The sequence below is a fragment of the Scardinius erythrophthalmus genome, assembly GCF_964197995.2.
Source record: "Scardinius erythrophthalmus genome assembly, chromosome: 21".
NCBI lineage: Eukaryota > Metazoa > Chordata > Actinopteri > Cypriniformes > Leuciscidae > Scardinius > Scardinius erythrophthalmus.
In genome coordinates, this window is record NC_138241.1 from 27,204,237 (window position 1) to 27,223,624 (window position 19,388).

Here is a 19,388-nt window from a genome sequence, read left to right on the forward strand (position 1 = left end):
CATATTTTAGCGCCATTGGTGATAGTGAGTCTGACTCATTTCTGCGAATCGGTTCTTTTGAACAGTTCGGTTCAAAGAGCCGATTAAAAAAAGCCATAGCGTAGCTTGACAAATTTATTTTGAAATACAGCCACGTAATCAATGTGAGGTACATATTCTGTAATAGCGGTGTTTATTTTAAGTTCATTCGTGTTCTAGCTCATTTTGTTGCAGCCATTCAGCTCATAAAATAGTCATTAACAACATACAGTTTGCATTCACATTCAACATTACAAAACTCACCTTTATCAGCTAATTCAGTGTACTATTCGATTCTCGGTGTATTTTTAGTCGGACATGTCCGAAAGAGGTTCAAGTGTTGATAGAGAACCGCTTTGACCGATTGATTCTGACTGGGTAAATGAATAGTTCAAACAGGTTTTGTGAACCAATTCAACCGGTTCATTAAAATGATCCGAATCAATTGAACGGACATCGAGTGTCAATCAATGCGCCACAGTTCTACAGAATAAGCACATGGGGCTGCAGGGAGGGAGGTTTACATATTTTGAATGTGACACTTATCCAGAATGAATAATGCACTGTATTTTTGACATTTAAGGTAGCAGAAAGACGCTGTTCATTCATAATCAGAAACTAAGGGACATTCTTGCTGCATTAAATGAATCGTATCACCTCCTCATATCTGCTGCTTTTGCGATCAGTTTCACGCAATATAACGTTACATCGGGCGAAAATACAACCATTAATTTCACGTCTTTACACCGAGGTAATGTCAAGTTTATACATGTTTTGGTTTTACGTTTGCACGTACTTTTTGCGTAACTGCTGTAATGAACAATTGTTTGACATTCGCTGAACAAAAATCATTCATAGATTCTAAAATATGTAGCATTAAAAAAATAGAATGTAAAAGTGTGAATTTAGTGCAGAAGCAAGAAAAATATTGTTATTCATTTGAAACAGTATATCAGCATGCATAATAATAATTAATAAAAATAACTACCAAAATACTGTTTAAATTGCATGTAGATGGAGTATCATACTGCAAATCAACTTCTCAATGGTGTTTTGTGTCAACTGTCATTTAGGGATTCTCACAAACTACAGCGGAGCTGTCTAAAGCCCAACTGCAGAAACTCAGAGTTCAGGAGCAGCGTTTCAAAAGAAGATTGCATTCGATTCATAGGAAGTTTGCCAATGTGCCAGAAAATTCTGAGGTAAGCGACTGTAATGGTGCCAAGTGTGTATAATACATATGATTGATACAAGTTTTAAATCAGTTTGAGTCATCATCCCCTCAACATCATCTCAAGTTTCAGGGACACCATCATGTATACTTTGAAGATGGCAAAGGAATCTACAGATCGACCCTGGGACACGGTAAATATTAAAGAGGAACCATTTCAAAAAATACTTTTTCTAGTTCCAAGTAGAAACCAGTAAATCTATGCATACAGGTGAGCAAGAGATGGTGGAGGTGTTCAGAGCAGACTGGGGAGAAGATGGATATGGAAGCATCCAGAGGGTCAGACTCTCTCCCACAGAGACCATGCTGGCCATCACTGTGAAGAAAGACCGCCATGAGGAGACCAGATGCATGTTGGTCCATCTAGGTGGTGTCAACCTGCATCAAAATGCCATTTTGGTTTTAGACAACGTGCTCAGCTTTGGTAAGATTTACTAAACTTTTATAGAAACTGAAACAGAGTTTTTCCTCCACAAATGTCTTCTCTCTTGCAGAATGGGCAGCAGATGATGTACTCTTCTACAGTACACAGGAGACTCTTCGTTGCTTGCGTGTTTTCCGTCTTCATCTCAGTGATTCTGGTGTCCAAACCACCCTTGTTTATGAAGAAAAGGATCCAGAGTAAGACCAGAGTGTGCTTAAAGCGGGCATGAAATGGAACTTGTGATTGTCTTTTCTTCCCTATTGTGATGTATAGCTGAGTGAAATGGCCACTTGAAAAAAAAAAAATATATATATATATATATACACAGTGGTGGCCAAAATTATTAGAACGGTAAAATGATCAAAAGTGACTATAAGACATTTATTATGTTGCAAAAGCCTTCTATTTCAGATAAATGAAGCCTTGGTGAGCAGAAGAGACTTCTTTTAAAACATTAAAAACTCTTACTGTTCTAATAATTTTGGCCACCACTATATATATGCACGGATAAGTAATTTACAAATATTGCAATATTCCATAAAAAATGAAGAATAGTCCATTTTGATTTCATGGTGACTTTAAGTCCTAATTGTTGGTGAAGAGTTATTTTGTCCAGCATTGATGTGGTCTTCTGCCACAGGTTCTTTGTGGAGGTCAGTCGTTCCAGAGACCAGAGGCTGGTGACCATTAACTGCAGTAGTAAGATCAGTTCTGAGGTCTGGTTCATTGACAGCAAGACTCCACTTTCATTCCCCACCCTCATCCAGTCCCGCCAACCTGGTCTTCTTTACCATGTGGAGCACTCGGACAACCACCTGTTCATCCTTGCTAACACTGGAGCACATCAGGAGTATCAGGTTAGTCCAGCACCAAGAGACTTGAGCATTATTGTTCAGAAAATTATGAGTAATTTTTTTCTTTCTCAAATCTCAAGCTGCTTAGGGCACCATTAGCCTCTCCGTCCATGCCACACTGGGTGCCTGTGTTCAGTGCTGTTCCAGGAACAGTCATTAAAGATATGGAGCTGCTTCAGGATCACTGTGTGTTCACAGTAAAGGATTCACAGTGTCGACTTCAAATCCAGACTCTTACCACAAAAGAGCCCTATCAGTTAAACACCCTCCAGGTGTGACAAATCCCAAATTCACATACACAAGTGTTTATTTATAATGATGCTAATTTAAAGAGACAGGTTTTATTTAAATTTTAGATATGTTTTACTGGATAGATGACATCTTATTTAATTAATTTCTTATTTCTTTTCACTAATGTATTAGAAAGTCTAAAACCTTTACTTTTTCTGTTAGGACTGTTTTTATGCTCTTGGTCTCAGAGAACCTAATGATGTATATGTTCACTACACTAAAGTTTGGCGTCAGTAAGATTAATTCATTGATTGATTGAAATTAATACTTTTATTCAGCAAGGATGCATTAAATTGATCAAAAGTGACAGTAAATATGTTACAAAAGTTTTCTGTTTCAAATAATCTTTTAAACATTCTGTTAATCAAAGAATTCTGGAAAAAAAAAAAGTATAGTGGTTTCCATAAAATTAATTAAGCAGCACAACTGTTTTACCATTGATAATAATAATAAGAAATGTTTCTAGAGCACCAAAAGGATCATGTGACACTGAAGACTGGAGTAATGATGCTGAAAATTCAGCTTTACCATCACAGGAATGAATTACACTTTGAAATGCATTCAAATATAAAACAGTTATTTTATTTTGTCATGATACTTCACAGTATTACTGTTTTTGCTGTATATTTTTGATCAAAATAACATGGCCTTAATGAGCATAAGAAACTTCTTTAAAAAATATTGAAGTTAACCTCTTATTATTTTGACAAATAATTTGAAAGACCTAGGATGTCATTAAACCTTTTAATCCTTTACTATAAAGTAAGCATAAAAGTTTATTACATTGTGGAAAGATAAAATAAAACAAATCTTAATAGAAAATTGTCAGGGTAATAATCTCGGGTCTCTAAAGACCCCTAACATAAGTGATGAAACCTTTTTCATAGAGCGCATTTTATACATATTATCAAATTTACATTTTGCTTCTAATCATTTCTCATGAAGAAAATGCCACAAAGAACTTTTTTTTGATATATTAAAAGGCTCTCTCAGACCCCATGAGGGTTAATCTGATACATTACTATGGTCCAAAGATAGGATCCAAAATGCTTTTTGTACTTTCTAACAGAAATGTTTCTATTTTGCCCTTAGCTTCCCCACTGGGCCTGTGATTTATCACCACAGCGTGTTGGGACTGTGGACAGAGTGTCATTTGGTTTTCTCCTGTCCTCCCCAGTGCACCCACCTGTACACTACCTCTATTCCTCCAGAAAACAAAAGCTCTCAATAGCAGAGGAAGACACCCGGTATATCTCCCTCCCTGAGTTCAACACTACACGCCTGCAGGCAGCCAGTCAGGTACAAATTATTTACATATGAGAAGTCATAAAGCTACAATAGTACAAAAAGCTGCCCATGTTATTCCAAAAAGCCATAATATCCCAATGTCTGACTTTTTAGGATGGCACAATGGTGCCTTTGACTCTCCTCCATATGCCTGCATTATCTGAGCTGCATAATGCTCCACTGCTTCTGCATGTATATGGAGCGTATGGTGTCGACCTCGATATGAGCTTCAGTCCTGAGAAGAGACTGTTGCTGGAGGACGGCTGGGCTCTGGCCTACTGCCACGTCAGGTACTGAAGTTCAACTCTAAACATCTTTTTTTCATAGGGATTCTGAAACAAAATGCATGTTTATGTGTGCATGTGCTGTTTGTGACTGGGCAGGGGTGGTGGTGAGCGTGGTCTAGCGTGGCATCGAGCGGGCTCCGTGCTGCAGAAGCGGAGGGGAGTGGAAGATCTCGCTGCTTGCATTCAGACTCTTCATCACTTGGGAGTGTCTCAACCTGCTCTAACCGCCCTCACCTCTCGCAGTGCTGGAGCTGTCCTAGCGGGGGCGCTGTGCAACCATAACCCACAGCTTCTTAGAGCTGTAATTCTACAGGTGGATCCTCAATACATCATTGAGCACACATTCCCTGAGCCATATTTCCACAAGATAAATTACATTGCAATTCTCGGCAGGTGCCTTTTCTGGATGTTCTTGGCACAATGCAAGACCCTTCCCTGCCGCTTACTGTTGAGGAGAGGGGGGAGTGGGGAGACCCCCTTATAAGGGAACACAGAGACAACATTGCATCTTACTGTCCCTGCCACAACATTATACCTCAGGTAAATCACTCAGATATCACATACAGTACACTACCGTTCTAGATTGTAGAGGTAGTTTTTGTTTTTCTTATTCAGCAAGGATGCATTAAATTGATCAAATATGATAGGAAAGACATTTATAATGTTGCAAAAAAAAATCTATTCATAAAGAAATCCTGAAAACCATAATGTATCATGGTTTCCACCAAAATAAGAGGCAACACAACACAATTGTTATCAATGTTTTTAGCATTGATAACAATAAGAAATGTTTCTTGAGCACCAAATTAGTACATAAGAATGATTTCTGAAGGATCATGTGACACTGAAGACTGAGGTAATGACTGCTGAAAATTCAGCTTTAACATCACAGAATGTATTCAAATAGAAAAGTTTTTTGTATAGTTTTACTGTATTTTTTATCAAATAAATGCAGCCTTAGTGAGCATAAGAGACTAGTTTTAAAATAAACTTTTGATTAGTAGTTTGTGTCTAATGATTCGAGGGCTATTTTAATAATTGTTTCTTATTTTTTCCACAGCTTTACCCACCAATTCTGATCACTGCATATTCAGAAGACCGCAGAGTTCCTTTATCTGGGGTCATGAAGTATGTGGAAAGGTTAAAGAAGGCCATCCAAATGTTTACCGCTCGGGTTGATGTTAACGGTGAGTGTATAAATGCGCTCTTTTTAATCAGTTCTCTAAAGCAATTATAGTCCACAACTAATGGATGTTCTTGGGCATAAAGTGGACATTTACAAATCTGTGAAACACACGAACTTGAGTGGTATATTACTTGTAATAGTGGAAACAGCAATATAATAAAAGCCAGGAAAAATATATTATTTACCAGAATAAATTTCCCATAAACAATTCTTCCATCAAGAATTGACAAAAAAATAAAGCCCAGTAAAGTTAAAAAAAATAAAGGCCCGCCCACTCGGCCCAACGACAGTTTTCAATAATCATGTGAGGGTTTCCTGCGCGTTTTGTCTTTTCAGTGTGGCAAAGTAGTTTAATTCCAATTTACTTTTATCTGACTCAATTTTATCGTGACCTCGAATTGGTTATTGGTCATTTATATGATAATTTATCTAGACACTTGATTATTCTATTTAACTTTTTACTTTATATTTTACTCATTCATTTGGAATCTATGTCGCCCAGAGAGCCTCGCGCTGGCCCTTTAAAGGTGATGATACACAGGGCAACTTTTTGAGCAATATTGCTGGGCAATGTTGACGTCAATGGGCAAACAGATGAGACGCAGGGCCCACGACCGATCTCAATTATCCAGATAGAAATTTGTTACCCATTTTCAATGGGAAAGTGCCCAAGTAACAATCGCTCGGCAACATTGCCCAACAACATTGCTCAAAAAGTTGCCCTGTGTATCATCACTTAACACGGGTCTTGCGATCACAAACTCGTCAGTCTTGGTCACTAGACTATGGAAGCTTGTTTCCGCCACTGAATAAAACATTTTAAAAGATAATTGCGACTTTTTATCTCACAATTGCGAGTTTACATCTCGCAATTCTGACTTTATTTCTCAGAATTGCGAGATATAAAGTCAGAATTGCGTGAAATAAAGTCAGAATTGCGTGATATAAAGTCACAATTGCGTCTTATAAAGTCAGAAATCTGACTTTATATCACGCAATTCTGACTTTATATCTCAGAATTCTGACTTTATATCACGCAATTCTGACTTTATAACACATAATTGCGAGTTTATATCTCGCAATTCTGACATCTTTTCTCGGAATTGTGAGATATAAAGTCCAATTCTAAGGGGGGGAAAAAAGACGGACTTTTTTTTTTTTTTTACAGAATAGTTTATATCTCACAATTCTGACTTTATAACACGCAATTGCGACTTTATATCATGCAATTCTGACTTTATATCTCCCAATTGCGTGATATAAAGTCAGAATTCTGAGATATAAAGTCAGAATTCTGAGATATAAAGTCAGAATTGCGTGATATAAAGTCGCAAGTGCGAGAAAAAAAGTCAGAATTCTGACTTTATAACACGCAATTGCGACTTTATATCATGCAATTCTGACTTTATATCTCCCAATTGCGTGATATAAAGTCAGAATTCTGAGATATTAAGTCAGAATTCTGAGATATAAAGTCAGAATTGCGGGATATAAAGTCGCAATTGCGAGAAAAAAAGTCAGAATTCTGACTTTATAAGACGCAATTGCGACTTTATATCTCGCAATTCTGACTTTATATCTCAGAATTCTGACTTTATAACACGCAATTGTGACTTTAAAACACGCAATTGCGACTTTATTTCACGCAATTCTGACTTTATATCTCGCAATTCTGAGAAAGAAAGTCAGAATTGCGAGATGTAAACTCGCAATTGTGAGATAAAAAGTCGCAATTATCTTTTTTTTTTATTATTTTGTGGCGGAAACAAGCTTCCATACTAGACAGAGGTAATTGACTGTCCTGTTTTAGAAGGCTGCTTTCATGTTTGCTCTATCTAAAAGTATTTTGTTTAGTCCTCATAGATCTGTATCTTGAATTAAAGTAACGCTATCTCTAGTCAGAGGTCATGACCATGTTGTAGATTTTTCCCTAAACCTAACAATCTGGGTCTCGTCTACAAATTGACGTCCCCACTCAGTACCTGGGTCTCGTCTCCAAATCGACGTCCCCACTTGATATCTCACCTAGTCTAACTTGTTTTCCCCTTACTAACTAGTTTTCTTGCCGCGCAGCATAAATGACAGACAAACTCTAGCAATTGTCCTTTAAATGCTTTAATCACGGCCGGGAGAGTTTCTCGAGAAAAATACAGAAAAATGTAGAAAAATACATCAGGTTATATAGGATAAAGACATGACGCACAGAAACCAAATCACCTTCCTAACTCATGACTTTAATGTTGTCATCTTCTAATTAAGAAGAAGAAGCAAGCCCCCTCCTTTTCACCCTCTGTTAGTGGCATATGCAAAAACATCTTGGAACACAGAAAAAACACAAGTAAAGGTTAAGAGTTCTGTTGATTACTCAATATGTCATGGGACAAGATTAGACAGTATATTCTTGATTCTGTTATAGTCAGCATTAGACAATTTTTCCCATAACTCAAATAGACAAGAACAGAACATTCTAGTACAACGTGTTTCCAAGTGTTAGGACTCTGGGAAAGGGATTAATATTTATTAATAATTAATAGATAGATAGATAGATAGATAGATAGATAGATAGATAGATAGATAGATAGATAGATAGATAGATAGATAGATAGATCTATCCTATCCTATCTTATCTATCTATCTGGGATCTGGACATCTCATGAGTCCATCAAGTGAAGAATATTATTAAAACTAAGCTGCAGTATTAAAAACTCTGATAAACCGAGTGTAGTATAATGGAAATGAACTTGGAGGTCACTGGCTGTAATCCCAGCTCTCAAATAAACCCCTGGGCTTAAGAGAAGCACTTACACTCTCTCCTCGGGAGAGAAGATCACTGATCTGGAAACAGGTGATGTGGAGCGATTCCTCTCCATATCCACCTGAGGTCACCTTGTGTGCGAGCTGCTGCGTGAGACACACTGTCAGCACATCTTAGTCCGGAGCTCTCCGTTAGACTCCCTCTCCATCTGTGTGCAATTAATTATTTTTATTACAGACTCACACACACACACACACAGAAACACCTTCGCTAACACCCCACACACATACACAAAGAAAAAAGCGCAAGTTCCTCTAATCTCTCCCATTCCTCTCCGGGAGATAAAACGCTGATCACACATGCTGCCAGCTCGGACGATTAACATGTTTATGAGATAGTGTATCAGGCGAGGAGATAAGAAACAATACACTGGGCTGTGCCAAGGTCAGGAGAAAGCTTGTGAAACATGCGGCCCAGAGAAGGAGCAGGATGGAGAGAGACACCGGCGGCCGGACTGCAGATAAGAGGCAGATGACAGAGTTTTAAGGATTAGGCATATGATTTTTACACTCAGCTTCACTTCAGAGAGATCTCATCACCGTGGGGAAATAAGGCAGCCAGGCAAAGGAGTGGGCCAAGTCCACCTACATGGCAGCCTTTCATCATCCACTCCGTTTCAAGAGCATTGACTTTAAAGTGCTGCATGTGATGCCCAGGTGTTGTGATGGAGAGCCAGAGCAGCGGATTACGCTTGGATATTGTCAGTCTGGTCTTACACGTTCACTGCGTTTGGTCTTGTGATAAATATGAACTAGTGTACATGAACTTCTTTATCTACTGTATTCCCTACTAGTGAAAAATAAATACACTAAAATGTATTCGAAATGCATTTATTTTATGCTAAGTATACATATATATTTACATATTTTTGAACTTAATATAAATACCCTGCAATTGTACTTTTAGTATACTAAATTGGTATACTTTGGAACTTTGTACTTAATGCACTTAAGTTGTCAGGAAATAGTGCTGAGGTCCAACTAAAGATATACTTAAGTATATTTGATTGTGTATACTTTAGGTACACTTTAAATATCTTGCATTTAAAGACTGATATTATACAGAGATCACACTATCCTTACTAATAGTGGTATTAAAACACATTTTAGGCTTAAAGGGTTAGTTCACTCAAAAATGAAAATTAAGTCTCAAGCGATATGTCAGTAAATATGTTAATGTATTTGTAGTATACTATTACTTAGTATGAAATTAATGTATTTTAAATACATTTTGGTATAGGGTTTTTTCAGTATGGTTCATGTGACCCAAGATAAATTTTTGGCTTATTTAGGTTTATTTAAAGGTGCTTCAGTAACTTTTTCCTTATTAAAAAGTTTTACACCAGTGTTTACATTTGTTAATGGATATAAAGCTGCATTAATATAATAATCAAGTTAAATATTAGATGGAAAAAAAAAACTAAAAACTTAAAGGGATAGCTCACCCCAAAATTAAAATTCTGTCATTAATTACTCACCCTCATGTCCTTTCAAACCCGTGTGTTGTGGTAAAATGAAGCTCAAGTATGTTTGCTTGACCTGTAAGAACCAATGAGGTTCATTCATTCCCGTGTTACGCAGCACGTTTGAGCTTCCGCAAGAGCCAATGAGGTTCATTCAAATTAAATCGGTTTATCATATAAATGATCGAGTCTCTTCTGAAATTTTTGACTAAACCACTTTATCGATCTTTACAGTTAACTTTTTAAAGCATTAAAGTGGTTGTTGCGTAGCTGTCAATGTAGTGATCTCATGTGAGTTACAGTTTGTAAACATCATCAGAGAAGAGATGTCGCTGCAAGAGGGAGGGCGGAGTTATTTTGGTTCAAGATTGCAACTTACGAGGGCACAGATAAATAAGTTATAATAAATACAGCAATATTCCAATTTTGGATTTTATGGTGATTTTAATGTACACATGAACCTGTGCCTGTTTAATTGACATACACTTCCTGCTCTGTTGAACAACCAGCACGTGTCCCAGCTGTCATTCTGGACATGCAGCCAGGAAGTGATCACTTTGGCCCTGAGGATTTTCATCTGTCCTTGAATGAGGTACATAAACACAATTATATTCATCCCAAACCTTATCAGACCAAATTGCTAAATTACCTGCTGTTTACTTTAACACACTCAAGCATAACCCTTGAGCATGCTGGGTATTATAAAGCTTTGGATTCATCGGTTATGGTTGTGATTATATAAAAGTGTATTTTTCAATAGATATAATTTCTCCTGTGAACAGTTGAAAGATCACCTTCTCTCACGGTTTGATGTCACACATTAACTTATACTGTACTGTTCTGTTACTTATGTTTACAGCTTTATGTCATGGTGTTTTTTTTTTTTCTTTTTGCTGGCTGTATAGTAATCATATATTTGAAGAAAGCTTTTATTTGTGTAATATCTGCTATTTTTCCTCTCACAGAGTTCCCAACAGCTAGCCTTCCTTTACACAGAACTTGGACTAGATCACCAAAAAACTCGACGGAGACAAAGGAAAGCTCAAAAAAAAAGAAAACAGCTGTTTATGTAAATGAAAAAAAAAAAAAACAGATAAAAGGTTGTTTTTTTTATAAACCAAACCATTTTTGTTTCATAGATGTTGTTCATTTCTTTTTCGATAAAGGTTTGTCTTTATTCTGATTAAAACAAAATCTAACAGTGTCCAAACTAGCTGTGATGTGACAATTTTGCACTGACAAGCAACTGTTCACACTGCACACAAAAGATATCACAGCCAATTAAACGATACTTGATGTTCAGTCTACAGTTCTGTGGAGTGAGATTTTGGACCAATGAGATTACAGAGTGGGCAGGACTAGTCAGCATGACACCACAGGAATAAAACATGGAAAAGATAGCCTTTATTGCTCGTCGATTCACTGTGTCAGCCTAGTTAGGACACAAATACCCTCAACACTTGTACAGAATATCTAGTGCGGGCAAATAGCAGGCTTTCTCAGAAACATAACACTCAGATTCATGGTTAGGGTGAAATCGCTGATTGGTGGAATATTCCAGGAGCAATCCTTGCCCTCGAGATGTTGGAATTCTGGATTTAGAGAAAGTCTTTTGGCTTACTGGCAATGTACTTAAATGCACAGTCAGGGAATCTGGCAGCTCACTAACCGAAGACAAGTCTGTTGTAGTATCCATGCCGAAGTTTAGAACCACCAGGAAGCCTTTTTTGAGCCCATCCAGCTCACGCAAATAAGCAAATATGTTGGCGTCACTCCAGACGTTGCAGAACCAGCCTCGGGACAGGACAACGTCCGACCCTTTGAGCAAACTCAGAGCACGATACTGTGAAATGGTAGAGTCTGGATCAACCTTCTGAAGCTGGAGAGAAAGATATAAGATGGGATTAGAGGTTTCCCTTCTTTAACACACAGATTCTTGTCATAGCAGTCGGAATCACGTACCTCCACATTGACAGTGCTGTAGTCTGGAGCGATGTCTAGCCATGTGCCCGTTTCATTATCACTAAAGCCAGAGTTGAGCTGATCATTCCACTGCATTGGTGTTCGCTGTGGGTCTCGACCGTTGCTCTTAATGGTAAAATAAGGATGTATTTAATTAAAAAGATAATTCATTCAATTGATCACAAGGTGTCACTTTTTATAATGTACAAAAGATTTCTATTTTAAATAAATTGTGAACTTCTCCCAAAAAAAAAAAGTATCACGGTTTCCACAAAAATATTAAACTGGTTTAACATTTATAATAATAAGAAATGGTTCTCAAGCATATTAGAATGATTTTTTGAAAGATTATGTGACATTTAAGACTGGAGTAATGGCTGCTGAAAAATCTGCTTAGAATATATTACATTTTAAAATATATGTTTCTTTTATGGTAGTATTTTTGATCAAATAAATGTGGCCTTGGATCATAACAGACTTCTTTCAAAAACATTTTATAAAATCTTACCGACCCCAAACTATACTAGTCCATATAATAGTAGTTCACTAAAGAAATGATTAAAGGGGCCACTAAAAGGACTTTAACAGCTCAAACAACACATATTTGAATAAGAGACTTCATTAAAAAAATATATTTTAAAAATCTTACGGACCCCAAACATTTGAATGATAAAATACATATATTAAAATACATTTATTTTGTATAACTACAAAATGTGCTAAATTTAACTATTACTTAAAAAAAAAAAGCAATATTTTACACTTACTGGATCATCTTTTCCAAAAGGATCCTGAATTACAGATATATTAACGTTCACCATGCCAATCTCCTCTCCGTAGTATGTTGTGGGAGTTCCAGGCAGTGTTAACAACAGCATGTTTGCAGCACGGACATATTCCTTACCAGCACTTGAGCCTATACGTGGCTTGTCATGGTTTCCCACCTATATATATGTATACAAACATATTTTGTGATTGTAACAAACTGAACAAAATGTATTAGATTATATGAAAAAAAGCTAAGCTGGAGTGTGCAATTTTTGACATTTTCACCATCCAAAGGCAAATGGGGGAGTGTTTCAATTTGAAAACAAACTTTATTGTTCCATTTAGTGATGCTAGTGTTGCTGAAATTACACACGTGAGATTGTGATTCTTAATGAATGGACATACATCTGGTCACTCACCACCCAGTTTGGCCATTTTCCCTTTGGCATTTTCGACATCCATAAATCAACCAGGCCTTTGGCTTGATTTCCTGACAGATCATCAGGAAGATACAGTAGATAGAAGTTAAAGGGGAAATCGCTTTCTTTGGCATAGTTTGTGCCATAGTACCTCATGGTTTTGTCAATTTCTTCATAGTCGTAACACTCTATAACCATGAATCTAAGTTTGAGAAAACACAAAAGAGCCATTTACAAGAGAGAAGCCCATGGAGATTTGTGAAGCAGAAGAAGTGAGGATACCTGTAGCGGCCAGGCTCTCTGCTGTAGGCGTCCAACACTATCCTCCAGTCTGTCAGGATCTCATGTAGCCCCGGTTGTGTGTAGGTGTAGTCATGGTACAGCTCAAACTCCGTGTCCACAGTCGACTGAGGAAAGAATGAGGATAACCTTGTAGTTAGTCACACTGCACACTTGTAACTCACATTAACAAAGATCAATAAATGCTTTGAAATGCATTGCTCATTGTTATTTCATGTTAGTTAATGCATTAACTAATGAAATATTACCATAAAAGAAACGTATTATATTTTAAAAACATATGGTATGCATTATGATTCAAATGTTTTCTATTTCAAATAAATGTTCTTTCGAACTTTCTATACGTCAAAGAATCTGTATGTATCACAGTTTCCACACAAAAATTAAGCAGCACAACCGTTTTCAACATTGATAATAAAAATGTTTAATCAGCATATTAGAATGATTTCTGAATGATCATGTGACGCTGAATACTGGAGCAATGGCTACTAAAAATGTAGCTTTGCCCATCACAGGAATAGAATATATTCAAATAGAACTGTGATTTCAAATTGTAATAATAGATCGTAATAATACAATGATACAGATGATAGAGTTTAACTTGTGTTGAACCCGGAACATTTTTTAGTTAGTGCTAGCAAGTCCATAAGTACTGAAAAATTAAGCCTTTAAAAAAGAGGGCCAAGACCACTGAGTCACTCCACGGCCCTCCCTAGATCTTCAGTGGCTTTGTAATCATCTGGAATTAGGATAATGGGAATGACTTGTCAGTAAATCCAGAGAAATATGCACTACTAATCCTTAAATGACATTGTGAGAACAAAGAATAGTAGCATGACTCTTGAAAGCATTCAGAGAATAATTTTGGCTCAGGCATATAAAGTGCTTCAATAAGCAGTAAACTGAATGAATAACAGCACAGGTCATTGTTTGGCTTACTGGATCTTGGTCAGGGTCAACCTGGGGTTCATTTCTCAAATGTGTGGCCTCAAGCATGTGTTTCACAGCGTCCACGCGGAACCCGTCCACTCCCTTCTTCAGCCAGAAATGGATTATGTCCTATTACAGATGTGAAAGAAAGATCAAAGAGGGTCCATGTTTGGAGTGAAACAAGATATGGTATGGTGGATTGCGGATCTGCATGAAAGGCCTTTTTGTTCAAGAGTTTGACGGATAATATTCCTCCTCCACCAATAATTAAAAATGACCTTCCAGGTCTAGAGAAGTCATATATTAACAAAATCTTAAAAATGCATGAACGATATATTTTTTAGTTAAGCTCAAGCTCCAGAGCATTTAATTGACTAAAAATGGGATACAATAAAACTTATTTTATCCTTGTATATTTATCACAAATTACTGGAAATGTAATATACACTCTTAAAAAAATAAAGGGTCTTTATTGCCATCTATGACTCCATGAAGAAGCATTAACATCCATTGAAACTTTTCTCTGCACTGAAGGTTATTTATAGTGGAAAAGGGTTCTTCTGATTATTAAAATGTTCTTTACTCTATGAAAAACAGTTCACACTAGGATGGTTCTTTTAAGAAGTGGCATCACAGCAAGCAAAAAAAAAAAACTTTTGGAACCTTAGTTTTTAAGAGTGCAATGTGTATCTTGTTCAGGACTAGAACCATTGCTTGTTGCTTTGCCATGTCACACTTTTGTTAGGACTCAAAAAATGTTCACAGTCAGGCCGTTGTCTTCATGCTTCCTTTAGCTCTGTCTTACCGTCATCTCCTCAATGACTCGGGGGTTACGGTAGTTCAGGTCTGGCTGTTCCTTGAGGAACTGATGGAAATAGCACTGTTGTCGTACTTCATCATACTCCCAAGTAGAATTTCCAAAGACACTTATCTAGGACAAACAATGACACTAGTCAACCACATCTAACTACTATATATATATATATATATATATATATATATGTAATCGTTTACTTAATTCAGTCTTAATTGTAACAAAAACTCATTTGCTATGTAACAAACAGTATCAGATGAGATATAATCGCAAAGATTGGACAACATTACGAGTAGCACTGATTCTTTATGTTGATGTGATCCAAATGTATAATACTACAGAAGCTGTCACTATTCCCTGATTTGTTTGCATTGTGAGGATGGACATTCATACCCAGTTGTTAGGAGGTTTGTCTTTAGTGCAGTTAACCCAGATATAGTAGTCTTTATAGGGCTCTGTGCCATTACGGCTAAGCTGGAACCAGATGTGTTTGTCGCTGGTGTGGTTCGGGACGTAATCCATGATCAGCTTTAGACCTGGGCCAAAAAACCACCATTTATTAACCACCATGTTACTCATGAAGCTCATAAAATGCTAAAATTCAAACTATAGCCATAAACACAGCAAAAGTGAGTTGTCATTGTGTTACAAGTTGTTGGTTGACAACAATGTTGATCGAAGTGTTGATCATTTATCATAATGCATGCCCACCTTTGTCGTGCATGGCTGTTAGGAGGTCGTCAAAGTCTTCCATGGTTCCAAAGAGAGGGTCAACCTGCCTGAAGTCCTCGACGTCATAGCCAAAGTCCTTCATAGGAGACTTGTAGAAAGGACTGATCCAGATTGCTTTAATGTTCAGGTACTCAAAATGACTCAGTTTCTCCCTGATTCCTAAAGTCAAACATTGAATTATAAAAACGTTATCTACACATTTTTACACCTTTGATCTTTACAAAGACATTCGACAATCCGCACAATGGATTTATCTTGATCAATCCAACCTTAATAATCATTTCAATATGATATTTTTAGAGGGTCACTAAAGTTATTACACGACTCATGTAGAAGATAAGCTGGTGTTTTGTCTTATTCATAGTGTTTGCTTTGTGTGAACGTTTCACTGTAAAAAACGAATGACCCTGTAATGTACCGCCATAAAATCAGTTTTATTTACTTTATGGCATGTGTAGACGCAATTTTACCCATTACATAAGAGCAATTAAACGACCTCGTCCTCTTGCATGAAATGGATTATGCAGCAATACAGAACCATTATGAGGGGAAAAAATGGCTTTTGTGTGTCCGTCCAAGCCATCAATACACTCACTTCTCAAATAACACTACAGCTGGAGGGAACTCTCAGCTACTGAAAAGAGAGTTGTTTTTCAAGGCTGCATGAGAAACTACTGCTGACTTTTTCAGCCTTTTTGTTTTAGACCAATTATATGGTCTCTGGATTATTAAAAGAAACCAATTTGCTGAAAAATGATGACATTATGCACACTAGGATGTGTGTAGGTACATTTGGTGTTCTCAGAATACAAGATCCAAACCTGACACAAAGGTTCTCAACAAAATTATGTAAGGAGATTGCATAGCAACTTACTCGAATTATAATTATTACATAATTTGTATGTAAAAATGGACAAAATGTTTACATATACAGGAGTCAACATTTGAAGTGGATCAAAACCTTTCATCAAAGTACAACATGAATTTTGAACAATACCCGTTCTTGTCTTAGGACAACTTTGATAAACTTTTTTGATCCACTTCAAATGTTGACTACTGTATTTAAAAATACTGTCATTGTATGCAACAAGAAAAGGATATTAGAATAAATTATATTAATACAATCTTAAAAATTTATTAATAATTTTAAGTTTAATAATCATCACAAAAGGGGTATATAATTAATTGCCTAATTTGCATATGTTGGGGGGGGGGCAACTTCTAATACAAGATACATAGCTGAAAATATTGTAATAATCAGTGTTATTAACTAAAATAGAATTTTCTATAATTTAAATAAAGTTGAAATAAAATAATAAATATTAGATAAAAACTTGTAATTAAAAAATTAGAACTGTGTGCCAACTTTAATAAGTTTAAGTTGAAGTACTTCAATTTTGGAAACTAAAACAAATATATATTAAGCAAAATAGATTTATTTAAAACAAAATATTCTATATTTCTATTCTATATTTAAAATATAAAATTCTACAACTTTTTAAACTAAAATGAAATAAAAAATATAAGCCGTTTTAAAATATTATTAAATACTATAACATAAAAAAAAAAAAAAATGACCAAATGATCAAAAATTACCTTTGAGGTCTCCAACACCATCACCATTTGAATCTTTGAATGATCGAGGATAAACCTGATAGACCGGAGTCAGCTGCCACCAGCTCATGCATCGAGGCGACAGTGCCACGATCGTAATGGTCATGGCAATCAGAGCCAGGGTGCATGCGATGATCAGCCAGAATATGATCTCTCGAGGGATCCTGTAGCAGGCTTTGCTGGAGTATAGCACCAGAACCTCTTTGGGCATCCCAGCATACGGTTTGATCTGAGTGAACACGTTTTCCTCCGGCCCGGTGAAGGAGAAGCTGGTGGCCTGGTGCTCTCGAGAGCTTGATGCGTCAGATGTATCATCATCATCCTCTTGAAAGGCTGCATTCTGGGCGCCTTCTTGCTGCTCCAGCGTGTCGATGTTTGTGATTTTGGTCGAGGTCATCGTTCTTGCTTCATTCAATCCCAGAGCACAGGAACAACACTTGTGAGAGCCGATAAAGCCAGAGTCCTGTTAAATAGAGGCATTCACAAGTCCATAGTGCATTACACTCATTCAGTCTCCATCCCTCTCTCACACACAATAACACCCCTCCCAGAGGAATGTGGCAGAGATTAGGCAAGGCCAATCGCACAATTCCTTGACTACACATTATTGAAAAGTCAATGTAACCTATCATGGCATCAGAACTTTTTTCACTATATAAAAAAATTGGCTGGCAAACTTTTACCATATGAACAACCCTTTGGCTTTTCAGCTGACAGATTTTCCCTGAAATCAGATCTCTACAGAATGAACAAAATAAGAATCCTGTCCAACTTGTAAATTAGTCAACTAGATCGTAAACTGCAAGCTTGATTACATAATTTTATTGATGTTTATGCATACTGTCAAGGCCTGATTATAATAATATAAAAAAAAATGTAAGAATAATCAAATCTACCAAAAAAAAAGAAAAGAAAAAAGATTTTTGATGAATGCATTAAAACCTAATTTGCATCTGTTTTGGGGCAACTTCAAATACAAAATACATTTAAATTTTTTTTTAATAATAATCATATCAAGTGTTATCAATGAAAACTAAATATATTTTAAATGTTTTCAGTGATTGATATAAAGCTGAAATAAGAAGAAAATTAGAAATAAGTTTAAGTACTAAAATGACTAAAAATGCAGCATAAAAAAGTTAAATGTAATAGAAAAAAAACATTAACATAAAAACTGAAAATATAAAAAAGCTAAAAATATGAATAGTATATGAATAATACTTAATACCAGTTATAATGAGAATAAGAAGAGCTTTTTCACCATTTGAAAAACTGCCTGGCACACTTTAACCTTATAGACAATGCTGTAGTTTCTCAGCTGACAGATTTTCCCTGAATTCTCTTTAAGAATTAACAACATAAAAATCCTGTGCAACTTATGTTAACTAGTTAACTATTAGATTGTGAAATGCAACTTATTTATTTGATTATATAATTGTATTGATGTTTATGCAGACTATATCAAGGCCTGATCATAACCAGACGAATATTCGGTGAGATAATATTGAACATTTGAATAAACAGGTGTTAATGCTTATGGAAAGGTGTTCTAATCTTTTTTTCTACTGCACTGCTAAGAAAACTGGCCTACCAAAAAGATTTGCGCTTTTGGTCACATACCCAGAGCAACTGGGAAAATCAACAACTTGGTGGTGTTCACAAACAGATATTTTCCCACGCAACAATACAGCAGAAGCGGCTCTCTTGTATTTGATTTTGTTTGATAAATGCCATATTGCTGCAGGGATGATGTATTTTTGCAGGCCAAAACCCAAAAACGAGCTAGCATTTTAGCACTTCCGGTTCTATCATCCCGAAGCCATTGGTTTTTTTGGTGAAAGACTGAAAAATAAGGTCTGTGGTTAACACAAGCTCAATATATTTTCACATTTTATTCTATGAAATACATCAGTAACAGGCGGTTGCTAACATTAAACGTCATCCCACTGAACAGATAAACTCAGCTACTTACTAGTCCGCTTACATTGCATTAT

At 36.3% G+C, this 19,388-nt stretch overlaps 2 protein-coding genes across 3 annotated transcripts; one reads left to right on the forward strand and one right to left on the reverse strand.

Annotated features, from left to right (window-relative positions):
- Window positions 1-390: 390 nt before the first annotated feature.
- prepl (prolyl endopeptidase like) lies at window positions 391-11,161 on the forward strand (the record flags this gene model as incomplete). 2 transcript variants are annotated; one of them, XM_081351151.1, is made up of 14 exons in its annotated part: window positions 391-769; window positions 1,092-1,220; window positions 1,317-1,383; window positions 1,461-1,673; window positions 1,744-1,870; window positions 2,314-2,530; window positions 2,608-2,799; window positions 3,911-4,117; window positions 4,220-4,395; window positions 4,489-4,705; window positions 4,786-4,932; window positions 5,453-5,579; window positions 10,365-10,447; window positions 10,821-11,161. In XM_081351151.1, exons 1-14 carry the CDS (start codon window positions 662-664, stop codon window positions 10,926-10,928), a joined length of 2,118 nt encoding a protein of 705 aa, XP_081207277.1. In that variant the 5' UTR covers window positions 391-661. The 2 variants fall into 2 exon arrangements, with proteins under 2 accessions (XP_081207277.1, XP_081207276.1); XM_081351150.1 differs by lacking the exon at window positions 10,821-11,161 and having other exon boundaries at window positions 493-769; window positions 10,365-10,597.
- slc3a1 (solute carrier family 3 member 1) lies at window positions 10,892-17,924 on the reverse strand. The gene is made up of 10 exons (XM_081351152.1): window positions 17,377-17,924; window positions 15,760-15,939; window positions 15,442-15,584; window positions 15,040-15,165; window positions 14,244-14,363; window positions 13,287-13,411; window positions 13,005-13,206; window positions 12,585-12,761; window positions 11,818-11,943; window positions 10,892-11,734 (listed from the first exon to the last, which is right to left on the reverse strand). The coding sequence occupies exons 1-10, from the start codon at window positions 17,789-17,791 to the stop codon at window positions 11,309-11,311; spliced, it is 2,040 nt and encodes a 679-aa protein (XP_081207278.1). The 5' UTR covers window positions 17,792-17,924; the 3' UTR covers window positions 10,892-11,308.
- Window positions 17,925-19,388: the final 1,464 nt, after the last annotated feature.

What these genes read in the sequence shown, in the direction of transcription:
- slc3a1 (XM_081351152.1), bottom strand. Translation starts at nt 17,791, where the DNA reads ATGACCTCGACCAAAATCACAAACATCGACACGCTGGAGCAGCAAGAA. An exon ending in TGGTGTTGGAGACCTCAAAG is followed by an intron (nt 15,940 to 17,376) that starts GTAATTTTTGAT and finishes GTTTGACTTTAG; the next exon opens with GAATCAGGGAGAAACTGAGT. An exon ending in AGAGAGCCTGGCCGCTACAG is followed by an intron (nt 13,207 to 13,286) that starts GTATCCTCACTT and finishes TCTCAAACTTAG; the next exon opens with ATTCATGGTTATAGAGTGTT.